Source organism: Protopterus annectens, chromosome 9.part0, assembly GCF_019279795.1.
Source record: "Protopterus annectens isolate FY-2018-M chromosome 9.part0, PAN1.0, whole genome shotgun sequence".
Classification (NCBI taxonomy): Eukaryota; Metazoa; Chordata; order Ceratodontiformes; family Protopteridae; genus Protopterus; species Protopterus annectens.
Window position 1 is genome coordinate 1,152,008,726 of NC_056743.1, and position 16,493 is coordinate 1,152,025,218.

Genomic DNA, 16,493 nt, shown 5'->3' on the forward strand with positions numbered 1-16,493 from the left:
ATCCCTGGCTGTGTTCTTAATGAACTACAGAGTGTACTGGCACCTCACCTGCATCCCCTGTTGAATTACAGCCTCACTGTAGGTTTTGTCCCTACCAAATGGTGCACTGCTACAGTCATCCCTCTCTACAAAGGAAGAGTGACTACAGACCCTGAGAACTATCTCCCCATTAGGCTGCAAAGCTATGGAATGCATCATCATGGACTTAAAACTCTGGACACAATTTGGTTTTGTGAGGGGTATATCATGCATGCTCAACCTGGTTGACTTTGAGTCCATCACTAGAGCAGTGGATGAAGCCAAGGTGGTTCATACAGCCTACCTTGATCTGGCCAAGGCCTTTGATACCATTCCCCACTCTGGATTCATAGAAGAACTCACTAAGCTAGGCATCAACCCCTATATCACTAGGTAGGTTGCAAGCTGGCTCACAGAGACAACCCACAGTGTGAAAGTAGCTGACTCCAAGTCTTACTGCTGACCAGTCATGTGTGGAGTCCCACAGGGTTCCATCCTGGGTCCTCTCCTGTTTGGTATACACTTCTCTAAAGTCCATGCCAATAAAAAGGGCCTCTGGCTGACAAAAGTTCGCAGACGATTGCAAGTTGGGAGCTATTAACTCCCCAAGTGATGACATCCTACAGAAAGGCCTCACTGAGACCAATGACTGGTGTTGGAGCCATGGCCTTAAGCTCAGTGCCAAGAAATGCCGTCATTCCCTTTGGGGAAAAAAACCCAGTTCCCATGAATTACCACATCAATGGTAGTCCACTGGACACAGAAGGCATTATAAGAGATCTGGGAACACAGGTTGACAGCAACCTCTCTTGACCACCACATTGCCACTGTGGTCAGAAAGTCCTATGTGGCACATCTCATTACTAAGGGTTTTGCATCCAGGAAGAAAGAGGTCATTGTCTCCCTCTATTCTTTCCTCATTAGGCCAATCATAGAGTAAAATGCCCCATTTGGCATGTACCTCACTAGACAGCTGCAACAACTGGGGAGGCCACAAAAGTACCTCGCAAAGATGATCCTAGGCCTTAAACACTTGTCCTATATGGACAGGCTCAAACTCCCAACTATTCTCTAACTCATATCGCCTACTTCGAGGCGATCTCTGCTTGACTAACAAAGCCATGTCTGACCCAGCTCTGTTAGAAATGCTACATCTAAAGAAATCCCAGTCCCTCCAAATCACATGCTCCAGAGACCTTAACCTCATTACCACAATCAACAGAACATGCAGGAGGGACAGGTTCATAACCCTGAGACTCCCCATGCTATGGAATAGACTTCCCATACATGTCAAACAGGGCACCGCACTGGCAGTCTTAAAGAGAAATCTTGATGAGTGGATGGGAAATGGAAAATTCCCCCCCGGATCACTCCAGTAGCTCTACTTGATAGAGGCACTGGAAACTAAGGTCGGGTGGCACAATGCCAGGGTAATCCTAGGAGCCAAGTTTGTAAAGGCTCCAGGGCCATTAGCCTAGTACACACCTACGAACCTATAGGCTAGCTAAACTTATGTTGTAACATCTTGACGACAAGCCATGTTCTGTATTTCAGTGTGGTTATGCTGTTTAACATATTGATTTATACTCCAATTACAGCACCCACCCCCATAGGGGAGGATCATAACCCGATTAACAAATGTTGAAATAAAAATAAATTATTTGCAAAATGGAAGCCAGAAAGTTCACCTCAAAGGTGAATCTTGGCAACAATGCTGAGAACACAGTTATCAGCTCAGTGTTAAGTTCAGCGGTGAGAAGCATTTTACAGCTTTGAAAGCCATAAAACATTTCACTTCAGCCTGCTGTCTTTAGCAGAGCTAAGTGTCCCGCTAAGAAACTAAATGTGCTAAAGGCTGTTATGCAGTTTGCTTTGGCACACCAGCCAGAGGAGTGTTTAATATAAAAATTGAGCAACTTACTAAGGAATAATACAACCAAATTCCTAATAATGGCAAATACACATGTAGTGTTTTTAGTTTCTGTTACATTAATGTACTGATGTCTGAAAGATGCTTAGTTTACTGAGCAACTTAATGATGTCAGAAAGGTGCTTAACAAGCCTGCCTGTCTTGGCTGCAGAGCCTAATCATGGGGCTTCATGCACTGGAATCACTGCTATAGTAGTACAAAATATACATATTTACAGGCAGTAGAAGTGTTTTATTAAGCCTATGCTTCTCGAGAAAAGGAGAAGCATTGCTGTAGTAAAGGAAGGATTTCCGCAGAAGAGTGCAGGACATTGGGGTACAAGTCTGTTAGCACTCAAGACTATGTGCAGAGCCTTGGTGTGGGCTGGCTGCTATCTTAAGTTTGCATTTGGTCAGTTTCTGTTACTGACATCACTTAAGTGTCAGATTAGATTTCCTTTCTGCATCCTGCCTGCTTTAAAAAAAGCAATCCTGCACATAGTCCAAATGAGAAGCTACCAATCATGTGTGGCAGTGCATCACTGCCTTAACCAGACTTGATTTCTTAGAATGTATTACAATCCTGTTTACCTTTCTTCATCCTATCAAAGTAACTCATTACCCACACTACAATAAACTAGAACAGGAATGTATAGATAACAGCACAGCTGAATAGCACTGGTAAACTGACATTGCTCAGCTCCTAGTGAACACCATAAACTCGTGTTATATTGTAAATGTTTGACATGGGGCCTGTTGCACTGTAGATGTTTGACATGGGGCCTGTCTCACTGTATATTTGTATTTTGTACACTTGCTGTTATTGAGCCTATGGTAGCTTCATGTGACCATGTAATCCTCAGATTTGCCCTGTAATTAATTTATATTTTAGCATTTATCCTTAGTCTCTCTAATTTTGTATTAGAATTATGTATTGCGCACCTCACTACAGATTTGTATTTTGTGGCTCTCTACCGATTTTGTATTCCATGGGAAAAAGTCCATGGCTCAGTGGAAACAATCCAGTTACCAAAATAAAATAAACAAATTTTATTTTACATTTGTTTACCAGGGAGGTCTGACTGGAATGACCTGTCCATTTTCAGTGGAGGCCTGAGAAGAAAAGTTCCAGAACAATTGCTAACATACTATACATAAAATCTTTACATGAACATTGTGGTTTAGACATACAGTTATAAAATATAGCAGATAATAACATATGATTGCATAAGATATTTACATAAGCATAGTGGTTTAGACATACAATTAAAAGTATAGCAGGTAGTAACATATGACTGTTCTTCATACACCATTGAGTCTCATATTTTTACAACTTGTGCAGTGTTTTTTTTTTTTTTTACTTTTTTTCCCCCCATCAATTCTCCCTGAAAAATGGACATGCACTGTGTGGTCCAGTGTGCCATAATTCAGGATTATTTTTACACAATTTGCAGAAACTGTGAGTTAACCTATGAAATGATAGATACCATCTAGTCATTGAAGAAACCAGTAATGATGGAGAATTGGTGTCCACAAGGTTAAATGCGGTAGGAAGGCAAAGGATTGTAACATGTATGTGGTCAGGGTGGGGCACATGCCTGAGCAATACCTCTCAACCTGTTAGCACAGGAAATCTGGACAAAACCTAAAATAGTGAGGAGATGAAGGCCCAAAAATAGGGACAGATTTTAAATATTGCTCTTAAGCTTCGAAAGTTGCTAGAATAACAGGAGGAGTTGGCATGCAGTACTGAAGGATATAGAGTTTGTAACATATATTTGTCATTTAGTCAATTCCGTACTCAGTGATTTGCCGGAAAACCATAGATTTTATGAGGAACAGACCCCAAAAAATATGAGGTAAAATTCCATTCTGCAAATATCTTGACAGTTGAGAGGTATGGCCTAAAATTTCTCTACCGGGACATCAACACTAAATAAACCTAAATATACAAAGTGCTGCTTGACACTTGGTACTGATTGCCTGAGTCCACAAATTAAATGATGTCAACCACTGTTGGTATTTCTCTTTTTACTGTAAGGTATTTCTACTTCTACCATAGTTGGTAGTTTTTTTTCTATTGTATATTTGTTGCTTCAAAAAAAATGTTTATTTTCTTTACCTTCTGTGTTTGTCATCCTCTCTGTGCTATGTCTGACAAACCTACAGCATTTAAAAAATACACTTCTTCTGGGCATAAGATCCCAAACTGTCTACAAGGAGTGTGTGTTCATTGTCTTGGGGCCAGGCATTTGGACATGTATATGTGTGACCTTCAACCCTAGGGCCCTAGCAGATAGGAGAAGCAAACTAATCTTAAAGGGTCTTCTGTCTACTCCTTCCACTCCAGGGGCTCAAACTCCCTCTAAATCAAGCAGGTCTGCTCCTCTGGAGCACTGTAAGTGTTCTCCTTCCCCTTGCACTTCAGAGCCACTGACCAAGACCAGGAAACTCTCTGATCCTAAGGCTTTGGCTCCTACAGTGATCACTTTAGCTCCATCAGTCCCTCCTTCAGATCAAAGCAGAGTACTTCTTTAGGAGTATCTCACCGGAATATGTGATTAAGCCAATCTCTCCCACCTTGCCCACTCAGCTTTTCCAGACACCAAAGAAGCATTCCAGGCCTCCATCCATGACTTCTTCTAGGACCACCAGAAGCAGATGTGGATAGGATGATGCGGAAGTTCTCAGACAGTCAGGTCTTGCAAGCTCCATCCCCTTTTGGATCTGTGTGTATGCCTGCCACATCTGAGATGGTTTTCTCCTTCTCCCATCCCACCAGTGGTTTCAGAGCCCTGGGATCTGGGATCTGGGATCTCGGAGAGATTTGTTATCAGATGCAAGATAGTTTCCGGTGGTGGTGCTGCGGTAGCATTGTCGCCTCACAGTAAGACTTTGTCCTGTTCGTTTCTCAGCTAAAGCGTCTTCTGTGGGAGACATGCGTGAATGGGCGTACCTTCGTTGAAGGTTGTGCATCAGAGCTGGCAACTCGGCATGTAAAATTCTGCGGACCAGAGTTCTGCTGCGGCCACCCCTAACCGGGAAAAGCCAAAAGACACAACAACAACAACATGCAAGATAGTTTCTCCTCTCCACTCTTAACTGTTTCCCTGATTGGTTCTGCTCTGATACCATTGGATCAGAACTGGTCTCAGAGCTGAAGTGCAGGACCAGATCCAAGGGGTTGGGTTCTGCTCCATTTTTGTTGGAGCCATCCCTTCTGTCAGAGCTTTGACCCTAGATAGTCTGGATCTGATTCTCCCCTTGAAACTTAGATTTGGGGTGGCCTAGATCTTACCTTCTTTGAAAGCTTCAGCTCTGAGGGGGTGGGTCAGGGCCTCTCTTGGTCCTTTGGCCTTCAAGGTGGTGAAAAGGGCTTTTTCTCTCCAGAGATAACTGTCTTGCATTTTAGATCCTACCCCTTTTCTCTCATCAGTTCCAAGCTCTGTGTTGGACCTATTCCACGGGGACAGCCAGTTCCAGTAGAGGAACTTCCCCTCTCTTCCAATACCTCTCCAGAACATCCCACAGAAGAGGCCCCCTGGAAGAGAACATATAAGAGGAGATGCATAGACTCCCCTATGGAGTCTCTCATGGAAGACACTGATTTTGATGGAGAGGCATCCCTCAGAATACCTGGATGACATCTCGGAGATATTCTAGAGATCCTGAAGCAGAAGGGTGGGTGGTCATCACAAACTCCCTCACCTGAAGAATTGTGTTCTTGGAGGCTTTTGGTTCTGGCCAGTCTGTCTTGGGTACCCCCCCCCACACACACACACACATGGATGATCTTATTGATCTTGTTTCCTGCTGGGCATGGAAGGAGCCTGTTACAGTCAAGCCCATTCCTAGCTCCCACAAGTTTTTGGCACCACCTGCAGACAGACCTCACTGGAGCAAAGGAGTCCCTGTTGATGCCATGGTGGTGGAGACTGCCACTAACAGCTAGCAAAACAGAGCTCTTCTGCCCATCTACCTAACGGGGAGTTGAGAGCATTGGACAGATTTGGAAAGGGAGTGTTTGCCTCGGGTACTTTTGCTCTGAGATTACTTAATTACCTAGTGCACTTTACTAGGCTTCAGAGAGATTTGAGAAAGGAACAATCAAAGACTGAGTCCATGTCTGATGAGGATTTCAAATGGACATCCTCTCAACTGGCCACTATTTTTATCAATATCTAACACTTCAGTGAGGTTAATATCACTCTGCTGAAGGTGCCTCATAAGTAGCTGGTTCAGGCATTGCCATTAGCAGACATGCCTGGATGTTGCTATGACTTTGTGGAGCCTTTTAAGATGTTATTTATAAATGCCCCCATTCAATGGCACTTCTTTGTTTGGGCCATCAGTAAAGGATATGCTTACGCACACCGAACAAGATGGTAAGACCCCATCTACCTTAAAGTTCTCTGCCCCTCAATGGACCTTCTCTAGGAACCAGAGAGGTGGTAAGAAAATGTGGTTCTGGAAATCTCAAAACATTCCAAGATTTGCATGGGAATAATAAAAATATTGGTGCTAGGGAGAATATCTGGACTCTATTAAATACCATTTTTTCCCTTCTTCGTTGTCAAAGGAAGAAACTTCCTGATGTTCCACCCAGTCAGAGGAAGGCCACAGCACAAAACATCAAAACCTGCTAGAAAGAGTCATCCAAAAGGTCCCACCAGACCAAGTTGGATCCAGAACAAAGAAGTGCCATTGAATGGGGGCATTTATAAATAACATCTTAAAAGGCTCCACAAAGTCATAGCAACATCCAGGCATGTCTGCTAATGGCAATGCCTGAACCACACTGAAGTGTTAGATATTGATAAAAATAGTGGCCAGTTGAGAGGATGTCCATTTGAAATCCTCATCAGACATATTCATGCTTTTTAGTGCCAAAGAAGCCAGGGATCTCAGACCCATTTTGGATCTCGGCAAATTAAACTAGTATGTAAAGAAGGTGGACGATTGGATGTGCTCTCTAGATCTTCAGGACATGTACTATCACTTCAAAATAGACAGATGATCCAGAAGACATCTACACTTAAGCTGGGAGCAAATAATTAGCAGTTAAGAGCTTTGCCCTTTGGACTCATCACAGCCCCCAGTGTTTACTAAATGCATGGCAGTAGTGCCAGCTCACTTGAGACTGAAGGGATTCCAGATTTCTCCATATCGTGATTGTCTCCTTACCTCTCCCTCCAGGCATCAACTGTTTCATGCCAGGGACAATTTACTCCAGATTTGCTAATTTTGGGGCATTACAATAAATCTGACCAAATCAAAACTTGCACTAGTTCAGAGGCTGAAATTCTTTGGGACAGTTTTGAACACTACACAGATAACATCTTTACCTCTACACTGAATTACTTTGCTCAGAAATCAAGTTCAGGCTATCCTTTTTCATTCATCGCCGCCAGCAAGATTAGTGCTTCAAGCACTAGGGTCAATGTCACCTGCCATAATATTACTCCCTCTGGCATGCTTCTTTATGTAGGTTCTCCGGTGGAGCCTAGCTCTACAATTGTCCATTCTTAACCCCTGTCTTTTTCAAGTCAAACTCACACCTGTTTGCAAGTGACACAACATTTGCTGGTGGATATAATTAGACTATCTTTTTTCTGGACAGGCCACTTGTCCAACTGAACCCAGTAGCCATAGTGACCACAGAGTCTTCTCAACTGAAGTGGTGGGGCATTTCTTGGGAAGAACTGTCCAAGGCATGTGTCCCCCCAAGAGACCAAGTTGCATATCAATGTCCTAGAGATGACAGCAGTCCTTATAGCTTTGCAAACTTTTCAAAATGTTCTTCTACTGGGGCTTGTTGCAGTTCAGACTGACATGCCTGTGGTCTGGTACTTCAAAAAGCAAGGAGAAACTCTATCTTACCCTCTTTGCAGCGAAGCCTTGATGGTTAGGGAATGGGGGATCTCATCAGACCACTTTTCTAGTTGGGATGCACACCAACTCAATCAGTCGGTAGCGAACATGATCTTCAAGCTTTGGGGGCCAACCTTGCTGAGACCTTTTTGCCACCCCCCTCAACAACAAATGCAGCAAGTACTTCACTCTTGTAACCCCTCTGGGGGGGGGGGGGTCACCGAGAAATGCTCTTTTTCATGCTTGGTTCTCCAGTCTCCTTTATGCTTATACTTCCCTTCCCCCTGATTCCATGACTTTTTGCAGAATGCAAGCAGGCTGAAGAGCTCAGCAAACCTTTATTGTCCCCTTCTGGCCTCAGCAAGTATAGTTCCCCTTTCTACAGTCTCATCTTTATCCTTCATGGATACTGGAGCCTACTTCTCCTCTCACCTGTCAGGGATTAAATTCCTGTACATTCAGGCCCTCAAGCTGGTGCATAGTTTCTCCACTTCCAGTAGTAGTTACAGTCCAGGCTCTCTTCCCCCAGTTCATGACATTATTTTGGCTTCTCAAAAATATTCTACCAAAACAGTTTGTAAAAGTAAATGGAAAAGTTTCTCTATTTGGGCATCAGATAAAGATGCTGATCTTTCTGATGCACCAGTTTTTGATGTCCAAAAAAAAAAGGAAAAAAAAAAGCCAACTCTGCCAACTCTTTTCAAAGAAGGAGCTAGCTTTTCTACAATTAAACTTCAGTTGGCATCTTATTTTGAATTCCCACACAGGGACTAAACCCATTTCCTAGGCTTCATCTAGATTGTGTAAAGCTTTTATGAAAGACCTTTTTCTTCAGAGACCTCAAAGTTCTGTCACCACCTTGAGATCTTACTGCAGTACTTGAAAGTTTAACACAAAGACCCTTTGAACTGCTAGATGAATCTGACCTAAAATTTCTGTCATGGAAGATAGTTTTCTAAGTCTTTTTGCTGAAGTTTATAGATACTATCTAAACTCCAGACATGTATTTCATAAAGATAGGGTTTCCCTGTGGACTGATATATCTTTTTTACCTAGAGTGGTTTCTGAAAATAATATAAACCAATCCATTCACTTGCCAGATTTTTTTCCAAATTTTCCCAGTAGGAGAGTAAATGCTACAACTCCTGTACAGACTACGTTTTTACCTTCACAGGACAAAACAGTTTAGAAAGTCAGACCAGCTTTTTTATGTTGCATTCTAAATCACCTAGGCTAACCAATTTCTAAAGTTACCTAGCTAAATGTATTGTAGACTGTATCACTTGGATTTACTCTCAACAAGGTATGATATTACCAAAATCTCCCCGAGCTCATTCAACCAAATCCATGGCTACTTCATCGACTTGGGTCAAGGACATCTAGATGACATTTGCACAGTAGCTACATGGTACAGGTCTCATGCCTTTGTGTCACATTACAAATTGCACATCATATTTAGAAATACAGCCGCTCTTGGTTCAGTAGTACTCTGACCATGGGTTGCCCTCATGGAAGGATATTCCAATGTAGCTGGCAACATTGTCCCATTAGTGAGGCTAAAGGACAACAACAGATTTATAAGTCATAAACTTGCCATAACTAGGCATCCATGTTGTCCACTTTCATTCTTTCAACTCCCCACCATCCATTTCCCCCATCCATTTTTCTTCTGGAAGGACCTATTGGACGGTGTTTGGAGCCTACAGTTTCAGGTTTGAGCCCTGTTCTTAGACTCTGGCTATGTATGTTTGTCTTCAGCTATTGGGAAATAGAGCAGCAAACCAAATCTGAGGCAATAGGGATGAAGTGGGGCATTATGGGGTAAAGGGAGGAGCTTGGGAGTTAAATCCAAAGTCTGGTAAATGTGTCAGAGTTAGATCGAGGATTGGATCAGAACCAATTAGTGAGGAATGAAATGGATAACACAGATGCCTAGTTTATGATAACTATAGTTTTCCAATGTCTGACAATGTAATGAGACTATCCCATAGAGAAATGCTGTATTGTAAAAGAATCCATGTTTTTTTTGCACCTGATTATGTTTCTAAGCAGTTATAGTAATCGTGAGAATTCCGCTAGTATTACTTACTGTAATTTATTAATCGTATTAAATACAGTATTACATATTTCAGTTACATTTATGCATTTTTAGGGGGTTTTGGAGTTGCTAATCAAAATGATATAATTTTGTTTTTTTTGTTTGACAGGCCATCCAAATAATAATAGGATTAATCAACATTGGGATTCCTCTCGCGTTTACCTCCTTTTCAATTGCACCCATATCAGGAGTGGTTTCTTGGGGTGGACTACTGGTAATTTCTATTATTCTACTTTTATCATTCTAACATTGTCAATGAGCTTGAGTCTGTTGAAGAGTAAACATTGTTCCTTACACAAGTCTCACTAATTATGTTGTGAGCTGTTCTATGTATAGGCTATGAAGCCAACTGTCCAACTATGTAGTTAAGCCTTTTTGATGTCTCTCTGTCTCTCTGTCTCTCTCTCCTGGCATAAACTACAATAGTTTCAAAATCTATTTGTTAAACAAAACAAATATATAATCTCATAATAACCAGTAAACATAAGTTTGTGTGAACTGTTAAGGAAATGCAAGTTTAGATTGTTGTAATTGTCTTGTCCCCTTTCTCTCATACTGGCAGCTGTCTTTGTCCTTCAGTGGGTCTGCCAGCACTCTAGACTCCAGGAATACTGAATTCAAAACTGGGGCCAGCAAGGAGTTTAAGCACATTCTAGGGTGGCAGTGCTGTTTAACTTCAGTTTGTTTTATTCTGTGTGGGACCTACCCAAGAGTCCACTCCCTCTTGTATATTTGACCTTGTACAAGGGCTACTCCCCTCACTGGAACACACCTTCCCTTTGAGAGTGTCTGTGGTGAACCCATTCCTCCATATCAATGCCTCAGACACCCGAGACTTTAATTTAACCCAGGTCACCAAGGCCATAGTTAGGGTTTTATCCCACTATACAACAGTGCTGGCTGGATTACTCTAGTTTATTATTACTCTGAATAAGAGACAGACCAAAATCTATATTTGCTCATGAACATTAGACATTTATCCTGTAAAGGAAAAGACCAAAGTAAGTTATAAAAATGACAGGAACTAAATTCTAGCAAAATTGGTCAAAGTCTCTACAGTAAAAAGCCATGATAATTTCAAAATGCTTAATAAAAAAAAGTTATTTAACTGGTACATGAATAGGTGTTCTAGTCCATACCAATTATTTAATAATCATAGATATTGATATAGTAGTTTTGAGAAGCTACTCGTATAATATTGTTTTCAAAAATATTCATATAATAGACTATTTAGATTTTTATTTGATACCAATACAAGTAAAATTGTATGATTCATCTTTTGTGAAGTAACCATTCAGCACAAGTGAAATGGGCTTTAAGCCAGATTGCAAAAGACAAGCAAAGCATTGGGGCAGTGGTCAGCGGAATCTTTGAGTATCTGTCTGGACACACCCCTGATGAATGAGATAAGGAGGGATGTATGCACCACACGATATATACCACTCCAAACAGTTCTCTGATACTGGTGATTAAATATCCCATTTAAAGGTTTGTCTGTTTAAGTAAGTCACTCTTGCTGGCAGTGGTTCAGTCTGAGGTTGGTCTGACCAAACAACGCTTTCCTGAGTAAGGACAATGAATAGCAGGACTGGCTCTAAGAACATAATTGGCATATGGGAAGGATGATGGGGTCTACAGATGGGCAACTGTATGGAAACAAGGTACTCCAAAAACAGTCAGTGTATGCTAATGGATTATTATTCTCGGTGCTGAATGGTTCATTTTGCAGTACACAAAACATTTTTTAAGACACTGTGCAGTGCATTATTAAGCATTGCAGTAGGTGCAGAGACTATACATGAACTACTTAAACAGAATTAGCTACAAACGTGAGATTATAAAATGACAGTATGAGAGTTTTTTTTTTTCTCATGGTATCTATTTTTTATTGACAGTACATAGTTTCTGGGTCCCTGACTGTATCAAATGACAAGCGAACAAGCATAAGAAAGGTAAGTAAGCATTTTTTCTTGTGCACATTATCACAGCATTGTCCGTTTTATAACAGTGTGAGAACATTTCAGAACAATGAAATGAGGATGTTCACTTGTGCCAGTAAGCAATCTTTGTTGTCATATGGTATAATCACCATATTAATAGCAACTGCAATCTGCCTAATGAAGACTGGATTTAAAAGAGAAAGATATATTCCTCTGTTTGCCTTTGTACCTCCATACATCTGCATAAAACTCGGTGACCAGGTAAATTATGTAAAGGTATGTCACTGGTTCAAAAAACACACATCTTGAAAAGGAAAGACACTGATGTACCACTACAAACTGCATTAGTAGTTTACTGCTCCAACTGCTCCATTTAATGAGCCCTGTATCAGTCTGGTACTAAATAATATAATGTCCTGGGGTCTAGGGGATGGTGCCTTGTGTACCAGTAATAAAATATGTTTAACTCACAAAAGTTTTTCTAACACTGATATTCCAACTTCAGACCGTAGTGCTTGAGATAAGGATTCTGCAACTAGTCACATGACATTGTATCAGTCTGTCACTTGTCAGTTTTCTATAAATGTCACAAATTATATGGAGTGACTAAATGGTGAGTTAACCTGCCTTGCGCTCCTGAAGCTAAGTTTGATCCCACATGGAGTTAGATGTCTTCCCTTGTGTTTTTAAGCACTACTTGTTGTGGACTTGCATTCAGAGTTCTAGTTGCAGTTTTAGTTTGTAATTGCTTTTCAAGTGATGTTTAGATGTATTACGACTGCAGTGTAGGAATAAGCAACACATTTGAAACATGGCAATACTGTTGGCTTGGGTGGCAGATATGAATCTGGGTATCATTAGAACTATTACTTTTTTTCCTCTGAAAATGGAGCAGCTAAGTTTTATCTGAGATATAGCTATTTTGCTATTGTAGAAACAAAGTAATGTTGCTGGCAGGAGTGTGTTTCCATTAATTTTGCATCAAACCATGGCAAGTAAAAAAATTCTAGATCTTGCTTCAGTGACTGGCTAATATGTTAGACTGGCACAAACCCTCCCACAGGGCTTGCATGACATTAGCAAGTAGTGAAATGGAAAATGATGCAAAGGGTCTGCATATAAAGATGATCTGTATTTTGTTCTGTTTTATCGGTTCCCATTCAGAAGCCTGAAACATCATAAGCCTGAAAATCAAAATCCTGAAACCAAAAGCCTGAAAATTCAGAATCCTGAAAACTCAAAATCCTGAAAGCCCAAAATCCTGAAAGACCAAAATCCTGAAACTCAAAATCCTGAAAACACAAAATAGACATACTGATGTCATTGTGGCTTTGCTATTGTTAGCCCTGTGGTGTTAGGTCATGCGTTGGGGTCAGGTAAGTGTGCGGTTGGTTTTATTTTAGGGTTAGAAGTGAGTTAGGGTTAGGGTGCAGGTTAGGCATGTATGCAATAGTGACAAATATTGGGGTTAGGGGCAGTTTAAGTGAGTTAGGGTTAGGGTGCGGGTCAGGTGAGTGTGACGGACCTTAGGGTTAGGGTTAGGGTCAGGGTCAGTTGGTAGATATTAGTGTCTTTATAGTGACATATTAGCATTATTTGTGTTTTCAGGATTTTGAGTTTCAGGATTTTGGTCTTTCAGGATTTTGAGTTTTCAGGATTCTGAATTTTCAGGCTTTTGGTTTCAGGATTTTGATTTTCAGGCTTATGATGTTTCAGGCTTCTGAATGGGAACCGTTTTATCACGTGTAGTGTAAGCCACGATAATTCTAGATTCTTATGAAAAAGCATGTGTGGAATGCTTTATGTTCAATGCCTTCACCAACATACTGTTTGTATCAGAATCCAGTAGTTGCTGGTTCTGGCACACACCCACACACAACCCTCTCTCTCCATTTGTGAAAAAATAGCTCTGATGGCTGAATTTGCCCCCCCCCCCAAACACAGACTGATTCTAGTTGAGAGGAGAATTGCTTCACGATCTAACAGCCACCAGTAGCAGATGCTGTGCTGCTGTCATAACTGAAACAAGCTGTTTTCTGGAAAGTAATAATCACTTCATTAACTACTGATAACTTACAATAGAGAGCCTAACTGCTCCCACTCATGTTAGTCTTCCTTTTTGACATGTAGAACATAAAGTTCTTTTTGCTTCTTTAATTGATCCCCCCCACCCCCTTGCTTATGAGGTAGCTCATTGCTTATTGCCCTAAAGGGTGGTGAGAAATCAACATAATCATATTGCTGGCATGGAGGGGGGGGGGGGGTTGCATTTTTCTTGCATTCCCCCAGCTACACGTTGGACTTTCTCAGTTTCAAGGCTTGTAGTTCTCTTTGCTTACAACTTGGAGGGATGAATCTGGGATTTCATGGAGTTACTTGGCTGCAGTGTCTTATGCTAGATGCCACTTTAGGATCAGTGTGCCCTTAACTGTCCTACTGGAAAAGGCAAGCCAGCCTCGCTACTCTCCTGAGCTATTCAGCATCTAGGGAACTTGATGAATGTGGGTGATCTGCACCATTTATAAAATCAGAACATGAGATGGCTCACTTTCTGAGCCTTTCCTAACATTGGGTTTGTAGGGCCACTGAAAACCAATATGCATTCAGGTGCAAAAGATGCATCTTACCCGTATTGCAAATGTACTCCATGGGTAAATATGAAGCGCAAAAGTATTTTAGAGCTTTATTCCTAGACATTTTGTGATAAGAACATAACAGGGGAGCAAGATTGATTAACTCTTGTGTGTTCTGCACTCAAAAGTACATACATTAATGTGGAAGCTTATTCACTTTATAATTATGAGGTTGAAAATCTCAAAGAATTCACCTTTGTCCAGAATGCAGTGATATCCTATTTAGTATATAAAAGTCACAGGAGATATGAAGGACAGCCCAACATATCGGGGGGGACAGGAGGCAACCCATCCCTCAAATAAAAGTATCTGTAGCAGATAGTTTGTTTTCCTCCTTTCCCTGTAAGTTGCACATCGATGTTTGCACCTTTTTACTGTCAAGTTTTGTAGGCTACCTGACAAAAGCTTATTCCTAATAGTGAAAATGAGAAAAAATGGAATTAAACCAGCTCAGACATTGTATGAAAAATATATGTGACTTTGTTTGAAAACTCTAAATAGATGTCCCCAAATGGATAGTACATAATCCCAAATTTATATACCTGAATCAGGGAAGGTAGCAGATTTCAAAGCAGTAATATAAGGCAGGCAAAAAGGAGCCTGAGAAATGATTTGAGGCAGACTCTTGGAACAATGTACAGCACCACACACCATGATCGGAAGAGCCGTAAAGAATAAGGCACCAGCAGACTATTTAAATAAGCAGGAACCCAGGCTTTGTAGAGTTCAGAATATAAATGTCAGAATTTTAAAGATGAAACTCCTCGCAAGCAGCAGGCATTACAAACTCTGCATGACAAATGTTATATGGCATTTGTATGATAGTTTACTCAAAATCGGTGATGCTGTTTTGTGCCCACTGTAGTTTTGCAAGGCTCCTATCCTACGCATTTGGTTGAGGGAATTACAATGGTCCAAGGACTAAGACAATGTTTTTCCTAGTGTATTGCCAAGTTTAGAGACTGAATCAACAGATTGATCTGGTCAATATTCTTTGAATGGACATCTAATTATTTGATTACAGCTTATTCTTAGTCTTTAAAAGTCAGCCTGTCATCAAGAATCATTCCAGATGAACCTATGGCAATTGTAACGTTCTCCCCACCCATATAGCACAGGGACAAGCAAATTTTGTCTACAGTGTACAAAAATTAAGATATTTAAGGACATATTAAAGTTCACTTTTGTCTCCTCTACCCATAACCTATACCCATGTAGACCATTTCAAGGCCAAGGTATCAATATCCTATCCTCTCAAGCAGCAGGTGCAAGGAAGGTCAGCTGGGGCACTGTCCATCGCCGGGCAATATAATTACACATATTTGTGTGTCTGTGTGTATATACACGCACCTGGCCTTTTAGGACAATATAGTGGCACCAATTAAAATTAGTCAGCATGTCTTTGTAGCATGGGTGGAAAATAAGACAACACTAAGCCTCAGAAAGAGATTGATTCTAACATGTTTTCAGGAATTATTGGAAACTAGAACAAGGGTCTAGCATGCACTTCAAATTAGTGATTTAAAAAGAAAATGCCTCTAATGCAGTTCTAAGTATTTGCTGGGAATGTGGTGATACTTCTATGTTGGATATGTTGCAGTGTCTCATTGGGAATCGATGCCTGCATGTTTATCAGCAATTATTTGCAGTGTAGCCTTCATAATTGATCTTGCATGTTACTCTTTAGTGGTGGCTGTATAACATGTTTTGTACTAGATACAAAGTGGCATATACTGAGACAGCTGAAAGGGATACCACCTCAAAGTAGTAAATGAAACGCATTCTCTTTCAGTAAAACTCTCTCAACTTCAAAAATGCTTTAAGTAACAAAGTTGTACGCCTTAAACAAAATCTGAATGATTAATCTAAGAGTGTGATACATTAGACTTGAGTAGTGTTGGGACCAAAAACATTTTGGATTCCATTGTAAGGTGGTGATCAGTACTTTGGGATCTTAATGCTTTTTGTTTCCATCAATGCAAAGTGGGGGAAGTTATCTGGAACATTGCATCTGTGTCCATCTA

At 40.9% G+C, this 16,493-nt stretch overlaps 1 protein-coding gene across 1 annotated transcript in view; it reads left to right on the plus strand.

Moving 5' to 3' along the window:
• Positions 1 to 16,493, plus strand: part of LOC122811883 (membrane-spanning 4-domains subfamily A member 4A-like) — a 156,406-nt gene that overhangs the window by 56,073 nt on the left and 83,840 nt on the right. Inside the window, exons 3-4 of the mRNA XM_044084024.1 lie at positions 10,006 to 10,110; positions 11,792 to 11,848. Of these exons, the coding sequence (XP_043939959.1) occupies positions 10,006 to 10,110; positions 11,792 to 11,848 (162 nt within the window). The remainder of the gene's footprint in view (positions 1 to 10,005; positions 10,111 to 11,791; positions 11,849 to 16,493) is intronic.